This window comes from Furipterus horrens, unplaced genomic scaffold, assembly GCF_987537825.1.
Source record: "Furipterus horrens unplaced genomic scaffold, mFurHor1.1.pri manual_scaffold_17, whole genome shotgun sequence".
Lineage (NCBI taxonomy): Eukaryota > Metazoa > Chordata > Mammalia > Chiroptera > Furipteridae > Furipterus > Furipterus horrens.
The window spans coordinates 7907406-7917688 of NW_028327187.1; the positions used below are offsets into that span (position 1 = coordinate 7907406).

General features: G+C 49.7%; 1 protein-coding gene across 1 annotated transcript; it reads left to right on the top strand.

Moving 5' to 3' along the window:
• The first annotated feature begins 296 nt into the window (after nucleotides 1-296).
• On the top strand, nucleotides 297-3865 carry LOC149990445 (voltage-gated potassium channel KCNC1-like). The gene is made up of 4 exons (XM_090264434.1): nucleotides 297-697; nucleotides 995-1212; nucleotides 1832-2365; nucleotides 2596-3865. Exons 1-4 carry the CDS (start codon nucleotides 562-564, stop codon nucleotides 3415-3417), a joined length of 1710 nt encoding a protein of 569 aa, XP_090120560.1. The 5' UTR covers nucleotides 297-561; the 3' UTR covers nucleotides 3418-3865.
• Nucleotides 3866-10283: the final 6418 nt, after the last annotated feature.

Sequence of the window (10283 nt, forward strand, 5' to 3'; positions counted from 1 at the left end):
GAGAGAGAAAGAAAAATGAGTGGGCAGAAACAGCTGGATACAGCCAAGAGCACATCTGGCCTCCCAGGCTGTTTTCCTCACTTCCCCATCCCCCCACATCCCTTGCTCCTTTTCAGGCTTCTGATAGGAGGACTGTAGTGGATCTGGGGGGGACGGTGGGGAATTAGAGTCACGCTGGGCAGGGGTGCGGTGGGGGAGAAAGTTGTTCAAAATATTAACTGGTCGTGTGAGGTGGCCTCTTGGCTGGAGCCTGACCACCTAACTTCCTGTTTTTCTTCCAGCTGCCTCCTCCCCTCCCTCCGCTCTGGGCTGGAACTAAGCTGGGGGAGGAAGGAGGAGCAGCAAAGTTGGCTAGGGTCTCTTGTCTGATTCCCTGCAGGCTGGGGGCCAGGAAGGCCTCCCTAAACAAGCAGGCGGGAACACATATAGCCCCGAGTCGGATTGTTGCCTCTCAGCACTTGCTCCTCGGGCCACAGCGGGAACGGGAGGCTCCTGGCAAACCCCAGCTCCTCGCCAGCTCTTCCATGAGCACACCCTGGTCCTGGGGCCTGAGATTTCTCCATGCAGGAGCAGTCAAGAACTCCGGAGGCGGAAGCAATGAGGGCTACACCACCCGCCCCACCACCTCCAGCCCCGCCGCCCAGCCAGCCGTTGGTTCCTTCACTGCCAGTGTTTGTGGATCACGCAAAACAACCAAGTGAGTGAGGAAAGCCTGGCTGAGAGGTGGGGGGTGGGTGGGTGGGAGGTGGGGGTGCGAGGTGTGAGGTTCCCAGACTGGAGGCGGGTTGCCTGTGCTGTCTTCCCTTTTTGCCCTCAGGGACAAACAGGGGAGGCCCTAGCAGGCTGCCCACCAGGGGGTCTGGGGACGCTGAAATGTTGATCTGGGGAGGTGTTTTGACCCCCTTGGTTTGCCTTTCTGTGCTCCTACCACCCTCTGTCTCTCCTCTGCCCTCCCCCTCCCCCCTGCTCTCTCTTTATCCCTCTCTGTTCCCAGGCAAGGAACTCATTAAGCCCAAAGCGATTTTAGGGCGCCCGGTGGAGAGAGCAACGGACTCCGCTGCTGCTGATGCTGCTGGTGCTGCTGGTGCTTTTGGTGCTATCGGTGCTGTCGGTGCTGCCGGTGCTGCCGGTGCTATCGGTGCTGTCGGTGCTGCTGACGAGTGCCCGGGACCAGGTGCCAGGGGAGGCGCAGTCAAAAACCATCGTTGTCAGGTCTGCCGACCCCCCAGCCAGTTTATCAAGTCAGGCACTTCCTACTCCTTGTGGAGGCCAAGGGATCTCTAAGGCCCTCCGGCTTCCTCTGTCACTCCCATCTTCACTGCACATTTCCTGCACTTCGCCTCCCTTGGCACCTTCTCTTTTTGCCCCCGCCCCCGCCCCCCCTTCCCCCCCAAGTTTCCACAGTGGACAGAGGAGTAAGAGACGCCCCTGTCCCCATCCTGCCCGTGTAGTCTGCGGTTGCCTGTCTGTGACTCCTCTGCTGTATGCCACGGCACAGTTGTTTGCTCAGAGTCACCAGGCATCACCTAAGAGCCCCTGAAAGACATCTGTTTGCAGGCTAGGCTGGTTTTTCTCCTGGAACTGCCGGGCCCAGGAGAGATTCTGGCTAGTCACTGTGGCTACATCTGAGAGCGGGCTGTCCTCCTGATTCTCGAAGACCCAGGAGGAAGAGACGCCTCCAGCTCCCAGCCTGGGGTAGCCTCCCTTGGGTACCTGGGCTGCCACATCACCTCTGTGGCCCTCAGCCCTCTCCCTGCCCTGGCCACGCCTGGGAGGGGAGAGGAGAGCAGGAGGACCGCGTCCTAACCCCTGTCATCCCTCCTCTTGCCAGCGGATCCGAGCCAGCCGAGAAGCAGGCTCACAGTTTGCCATGGAGGGCTTGGATGATAAACTGATCCTGAACGTGGGGGGCATGCGCCATGAGACCTACATCAGCACTGTGCGGGCCTTTCCAGGCACCCGTCTCTACAAGCTGACCGAACCACCCGCGCCTGGCACCCCAGCTGCTCAGGGTCCACCGGTTCGAGAGTTTTTCTTTGACCGAAATCCTGAACTCTTTGGCTACGTGCTGGGCTACTACCGTACTCGGCAGCTGCACTGCCCTGCCAACATTTGTCGGGATGTCCTAGAGGAGGAGTTGGCTTATTGGGGCCTGGCGGAAGCGCCCCTGGCACCTTGCTGCTGGCTCAAGCTGAGTGGCAAGGAGACCCGAACCCAGGACTTTCTGTCTTGGGAGGCCTGTGAGAATGCCCACATGGATGAGCGCCTTCTGCTGAACCCCATCGAAGGCCAGGGACTGCGGAATGCTTGGAAGCCGTGGCTCTGGGTGCTTCTTGACCAACCCCAGTCTTCCCTAGGGGCCAAGGTAACTTATTAACAGTGTTGTAGCGCCATGCTAGACACTTTGTCCCGAAGGGCCCTGCCAAGTTGCCGCAATGGCCACACACTTGACTTGGTGCTTGGGCCCTGAATCTACAGACACCTAGGACAATTTGAGGGGATCCCAAAAAGGAGACAAAGAAGGGTGGGGTCCAGCTAGAGAAGTGGGGATGGCTGGTAAATGGGGGTACTTCTAACATGCCTCTTTTCCCCCAGTGCCTTTCCCTGATCTCCACACTCTTTGCCGTGTGTGCTCTGGTCATCTTCTTCCAGGAGACGGAGGTCCAGCTGGATTACTTCTCTGCCAACTTCACTCCTATGGGACACGGGGTAGGGGTGGGGGGGAACCATCGGCAGCAGCAGAACAATGGTCTTGTTTACCGCCGTGCCCCCCACCTTCTCTACCTGGAACTTCTCTGTGCCCTTTGGTTTGCAACTGAGCTCTTTGCGCGGGCCATTTCCTGCCCCGATAAGGTGCGCTTCCTGTGTAGCCCTCTTAATCTGGCTGACATTTTCTGTCTGTTCCCTGTGCTAGTGGAATTGATGGTGGGTGACAAGGCTGAACAGCAACCCCGTCTCAGCCTAACACTGGGGGCCATTCGTTCTCTCTATGTGCTCAAGCTGGTTCGTCTCCTGGGCTTCCTTGAGAAGTCCCTGGCCATGAGAGTCCTGGTTCATACCCTTCATTCTTCTTGGAAGGAGGTGTGTGCCTTTCTCCTGATTTGGGTGGCCGAGATCTTGTTCTTTGGCTTGCTCTTCCTGTACGGGGAGCTCTTGGGCATGTCCACCCCAGGTCAGGGTGAGCCCCACTTTGGAGACATCTTTACATGTCTCTGGTGGACTGTTATAACTCTCACCACTGTTGGCTATGGAGACATTTATCCGCTCTCTGCTCTGGGCCAGCTCACGGCTGCTGTCACTGCCACCGTGGGCATGTGCACTGGTGTCTTGCTGGTGCCCGTGCTCCTGGTTCGTTTTCAGCGCTATTACGCTGTAGCCCTAGCCCGCCAGAAACTGAGGCCTAGTGGGGTCCTGTAATGGGGCCCACTGGTCAAGAGGAGTGGACCCCACCTTCCCTTCCTTCCTCTTATCAGTTTTTGGTTATAGATAAGGATTTCTGGCCTTAGATCTGGCACAATATCCTTGAACACTAGTCCCAGGTCATGGCAATCTCTGCTAGTCAGTGTTAGCTAGCCATGGCCTGAAGGGTACACTCCCCATCCCCTGCCATTATCAGTGGTGGGGGGAACCTGAAGGAGGAGGCTTAGGGGCAAGGCCAGCTAGGCCTCAGCTTCCCTCTGCCACACCCCTAGGCCTTTCTCTTAATCCTGAAGTGACCAGGAATGATATAGTTCTCATGAATTCCTGGATTGGTGCTAAATCCCCCTCTCGACCAGTTCTCCCCTCCCATCCCCTCATCCCTCTCCCCCATATCTCCAACTAGACCATAGTTTAGATGGAGGACTTTTAGTCATGGTAGCAGTAAGATAATATCACTCACCTATGGGTATCTGTGTATGATGATTGGCTGTGGGTATTGATAGCGACTCTCTGTGGCTATCTGACAGAAACTGGTTATTAGTATTGATGGTCATCAGTAGCAGCAGTGCCCAAGCATAGCCAGATTGTAGCAATGGTCTCTATACTGGTCCTTTGACAAATGCTCCTTAGAGTCATAAGGAGGCCTTTGGAGATTCTCAGAGACACTATAAACAGTGGTGGGTCAGCCAGGTCTGAACCCAGGAAAACACTCTTAACTCCATAACGTCCTCCTCATCCCATTGTATCTCCCCCCCTTCCCTCTTTTCCCATCTCTGTGATTTTTTTAAAATAATATTTTAGATATAGTATTAACCATCATTAACCACAATATATTAGTCAATATTAACCACACTATCTCAGCTACAATAACAATATGTAGTCACTAATAGACCTGAAATGTTATCGCTACACATTACATAAATGGGATCGAGGAAATTGGGTTTGTGGGCAAGAGTAGGCAAGTGATTTCCTCTTCCAGAATTTTTTTTTTACATATTTTAGATATATTCATTTACAATTCTTTTTAATTTTTTCCAAACACTTTTTCAGTACCCACAACGGGTCTACCTCCAATCCTTGCTGCTATTGAATATTCCCACTTTTCCATGTCCTCTTCTCCTCCTCCCTTCCTCTTTTTTCTACTGCCTGCATGCTCTTCCATCCTGGCATTTCCTGTGGTGCCAACAACCATATACCTCTTCTGGAACTGGCTTCCAGGAGGGAGAGAAGGGACCTCCTCAGGTCTGACTTCCAGTGAAGCCACTGGGGTGTGTGAGGAAGTGCCAGGCAACTGGGCTGAGCAGGGAGGTAGGACTGAACTCTTACTGTTGCTGAAGCTGTGAGTATAATTCTGTTTACAAGACTTTTAAATAAAATATCTTTTGAACTCTCCGTTCCAAGGTCTATCTGTGATTTTGGGGGTAGAGGCTTATGGGAATCAGCAGGGATAGGGGTGGCGTCATAAACCGATGACAAGATGTGTGGGCAAATTATTTGATAGGGTAAAAACAATCTATCTTTTTTGCATCTGTTCCTCAGAATAAATTATTACCGCACACCTTGATGAAGAAGGAACTTTTTGTTTTGGGTGGGAACACGGTTAGGTGGGGAAGGGGACAGATCCATGCATTAAGGAAGTAAAATGGAAGGCTGGCTGCCCCATTCAGGGCATGGTGATGGAAAACTTGACCACTTAATCAGAGGTGGGAGCTTGTGTGGGGAGAGGTTTTCATTCAAGAAGCACTGAAAGAAGATCAAGATTATGGCGAAACATCAAAGATCATCTCTACCTTCTCACTGCCTAGAAGTGGGAGATGTTGGAACAATTTGCTGCCTTCAGAGACCATTCTAGTCCACTGTCCTTAAGTTAAAAATGGGAAAAATGAGGTGTAGTGAAGGCAGGGGATTTCTCAAGAGCACACAGAAGTAGTGGCAAATCTGGGAGTTCTGTCACCAGCATCGGAAGTGAATGATTAGAAATTCCAACCAAAAGTAGAGACCACCGTCCCCTGTTGCAGGAAGAAGCAATGGGCGGAGGGAATGGAGGTGGGGCTATTGGGATGAGGGATTGGAGGTGGGGCTAGATTATAAAGGAGAGGTTTGAAAGCTTGAGTGAGGAGGGTGGGACCTTAGAGTTGGAAGGGCTTTAGGAAATGGCTGGGCCCTATTTGGTTAGAGGGAGAACGCCACAGAACATTATAAAAAGAACCAAGTAGAATGAATGTCAGACCTGGGAGAAGCCTGGGAGCTCATCAAGTCCAACCCCTTTCTGTTTCAAGTGGGGACATTGAGGCCTAGAGAGAGGCTGGGACTTGACCTGGCTTATGTAGTGAGTCAGGAGCAGAACTAGAGCTGCCACCACCTCTGCACACAATAAGGGACACTGTCTTCCTTTGTTTTGCCCTTTGCATCTGGGTTGGATGGTCAGACATTTTAACCAAGAAGGAGAGAAGGGTGGGGGGAGTGTGGAGTTTCATGACCTGCCTAGTACTTCTATAATATATCATTTTAGAATGATAGTGATAAAAGGCTTAGTATATGCCTATTTCTGTAACAAAACCCTATATCTGCATCTCTCCTAAGCCCATAATGCCTTGCAAGAATGAGTCCACAGATTGCCCCAAATGTAGTGATATGCCAAGACTCAACCAATAAATACTCTTAGAGTTCAGGACCTTTCCTGACTACTGAGCATCTTCTCCTCATGATTTAGGTTCTCACTTCCATACTAAAGTCATACTGGGTCTTTTGCCCAGGTAGGAATTGTTTCTACTCTGAGGAGGGTAGGGAATAGATGAGGAGGGTGAAAAACATTTTAATTCGAGCGGCTCCTTCCATATCTTATGAAGAGTTCTTTGCCTCACATGTGAAAACTTCTCAGCCACGAAACTAACTCATTCTTATACCCACCTTCACACTCCAACCTCAAACATTCATGCATATCCCCTCAAATGTGTGGGAAAGTTACTTGATAGGGTAACAAACATTTTTTTAACCTACTTTACTTTTATGGCAGAGACCCCTGACCATGTGCTCTGCACAGCCCTGGAAAGTCTCTTGTTACTGATGACAGACAAGAAAGTGCAATCTCCCAGCACAACTTCTGTCTGGATCCCTTTCATTGGGACGGGGTGGCAAAGTCTGTGAGCCAACCCTAGTCTGTGTGTCTGGCCCTATCTGTGGAGGCACTCAGTTGTCCCTCTGTGCTCCACTCTGGCCTCAGCTCTTCAGCAATTGTCTTAGCAACTGCTGTCTAGCTGGGCCTGCAGTTCCAGACCAGACCTATAGAGGGCAACCACTGCTAGATTATGAGAAATTATTTTGGGTGTGGCCTCCCCTTCCCTTCACTTCCTTTTTCAGTGCCTGTAAAATTCTAGAACCACGGGCTGTTAGAATCAGAGGGTGTGTTTAGATAACTTATATTTGGGTTCCTTCAAGATACAGATAGGGAAATTGAGGCCCAGAAAAAAGGATGAGACCAGTCTAAACTCAGACAATGATTCACTCTGTGGCAGTTAGAGCTAGAACTCCGATTTCCTAAATCTCAGTCCCAAACTCTTGCTAAGCATTTACTGCAAATACATAATTTTATAGTAGCAGAAACTGTGGCTCGAGGGGGAAAAAAACTTGTCTAGGGTCATACAGTTGTTGTGACAGAGCTAAGATTCAAACCGAGGTATTCTAAATCCAGGACCCTTGAAAGATAAGATAATGCTAGGCATCTGGATCATTCTGTACATTACAGATATAAAGGGCTCAGACAAGGAATGCAATTTGCCTGAAATCACAGAGTAAATTAGTTAAAATCAGAAATAGAGCCCAAGGCTGGACGTAGAACTGGGACTGAATACAATTTGGGAATTTTAGCTTCTCCTCTCTCAGAAACCTCAACAGCTTGGAGGCTTGGTATCTCGGAATTAAATGGCAGAGGAAGGGGGGCAGTACTGGCTGTTTAACCCTTAGGAGGCTGGAACTTGGAGCACAGTGTGTATGTGTCTGTGAAGGGTAGCTCTGTGCACTCCTGTTCTGGCCCCCCTGCACAGAAAAAAAAAAAACCAAACTCATAACGGAAGGCTCACCTCGTTTCTCCCCTTTCAAATCTTCTGGCTTTGAGAGTGAGAGGATGACTCACTTGGCGCCCACAGTCGCCGAGAACATAATTGCTAGTTGGGACATCACCATAGCACCCAGCCATCACATTTGCAGAGTGCTGTCTTGTTTTTGTCAAAGCTCTTTCCTATCCTTTTTTTCATTGCAACTGCTCCAAGCTCTAGGGAGCCAGATGAGGCAGATATCATTAATCCTTTTTATAAAGAAGAAATAGATTTATAGGGGTTGGTGACGAGGAGACTCTTGACTGAGCAAGTTTAGAATGCACTAAGACTAAATCCCTTCATCCTTTGATTTCCAAGCTTCTGGATTGTTCCATATAAATACCCAGAGCCCCAGAGGAAGCATCAGTGTCTTCCAACTGCTCTGATGGTGACTCCCTCCCTCATTTATTCATCACTGAGGTGGAGCCAGACACTCTATTGGGCCTTTCAACTGATGGTGTTGAATCAATTTTATAATCTTTTCAGGACACTTGATTATGAGTCAGGAGACAAGCATTCTAGTTCCAGTCCTTCCATTACTTGGTTGCGGAGTGGTGGGCTATTCTCTTCCTGTCTGTGAGCCTCAGTTTTCACATCTGTAAAATGATGGGGCAAAGGAGTGGGAAGACTAAGTACGTGGTTGTTAAGCATCTCTGGCTCAGGTCATCTAGGACACAAAGACGTGAAGGACATTTGTGATCTGTAAGCAATGCCCTGTCTTTGGGTGAAAGGCTGGAGGGTAGGAGCCAGTTGGCCCTGCTAGGAGACCCTTCACCCCGCTGCCTTTCTCCTTAGCTCTGTGAGCTTTTTCTGAGAGGAGGTGGGTCTTCCTAAAACCCTCATTTAAAAAAAAAAAGATTTTATTTAATTTTAGGGAGAAAGAGAGGGAGAGAAACATCAAAGTGTGGTTGCCTCTTGCACACCCCCTACTGGGGAGCCTGGCCCGCAAGCCAGGCACGTGCCCTGACTGGGAATTGAACTGGCAACCATTTGATTTGCAGGCAGGTGCTCAACCCACTGAGCCACACCAGCCAGGGCAGAAGGAGACCATGTTTTACCTCTACTCACCAGCAACACTCAGGCAGCATCAGAGCTATTTTGGGTTGGAAACTATTCAGCCAGATCACACCCTAGGGTTGGGAGTGGGGCAGAGAGAATAAGATAAAATCACACAGAGAGATGTAGAAGAAATGGAGCATTAAAAGAAGAGGGAGACAGATTATGAGAGAGGAGAGAAAAAATAGGGAGAATGGCAGAGGGAGAGGAAGAAAGGAGGAGAGACAGAGGAAGGAAGAGAGAGTTGAAGAGTTGGAGAGAGACAGAGAGAGGGAGAGAGAAGAAACAGAAAGAGGGAAACAGACCAAGAGATCAGAGAGACAGCAGAGAGGAGAGAGGAGGGATGATAATGATAGTAGACATGCCTATTACCAGACATAGTCATGGGAGGAGCTGCACAGAACCCTGCATCTTATCACATCCAAAACTGGAAGGATCCTTGAAATAAATCAAGGCCAGAGAGGGCTGAGACTTGCTCATAGTCACACAGAAGGCTGTGGCAGTGCCAGGACTCGATCCAGGACTCGAATAAGGTAGTTGAAAAGAGGCTGGCCTGAGGCTTCAGAGGCCTGATCTTTGTAAGCCTGTCTTTGCAGGACTGTGAGCAATGTAGTAACACAAGAAGAGTACCAGCACACTGTCTGCCCTGAAGGAGGCACTAGCATCAGGGAGTTCCGGTTTTTTTTCTCCCATCAGCTCTCCTCTGTGGACCAAGACACACACATACCTGTGAAGGCTGAATGGCATAAGTTCAGTTCTCTAATATGGCGTTTTTAATAGATTCGAGGCAGACTTCATGGGGGAGACAGCTTTAGGGTTGGGCCTTGAAGAATGAGATTATAAAAAAAAATTAATGTCAAAGATGTAGTCACCCTTCTAAAACTTTCAAACTACCCAGGAAAATCCAAAGTGGGTAGGATTTGATAGGTGCAGAAAGAAGGTAGTTGTTCTAGCTCAAGGGAATAGCACAGGGGGCAGAAAAGCATGGGGTAGGCATGGGTAGGGAGATGGACGAGGTGCCATCTGCCTTCTAGAAGGCGGAGGGCATAAACGGGGGCAAGGAGCCCCAGGTATTGTTTGCCTCATGAATGTCAGGTGTCTGGGTTGGCCTGAGCTAACAGTGGAAAGGAAAGGAAGGATTTTGAGCAAGGACCAAGCGAGAACAGGGTTGAGCTCTAGAATGATCCCCTCTGGCAGGCAGCCTCATGGAAAATGGATTAGTGGAAAGATACTGACATCAAGGAGTCCTGATCAATGATCTTTGTCCAGACAATAAATAGGTAACAAGAGTCTGATGTGGTGAAGTGTGAACGAGTATGGATGTAGTGGGGTGCAGGGTGGCTTTCTAAAGCTTCTATAGAAAAAATATTCTATAGTATTTGGATTAGGACATTTGGGGGGGAGGAAGAAAAAAGATGAGCAGAGGGTCAGAAAGTGGACCCGCCCCAGAACTCCCAGACAGATAGCTGCCTTCTTCTAGCTTCTGTTTGGACTGTGTGTGTGCATGTATGTGTCTTTTTCTCTGTGTGTCAGTGGTTCTGAGTGTGTATCTGTGTTACTTTGTGTTCCTCAACGCGTCTGTGCAGCCTCCTGCATCTGCATACGTGCATCTCTAGGCATCTAAATGCATCTATGTTATCTGTATCTGTGTTTCAACTAATCCAGGCTGTGGTTAAATTGATTGGGTAACGGATTGACCTCACATTGCCTGTG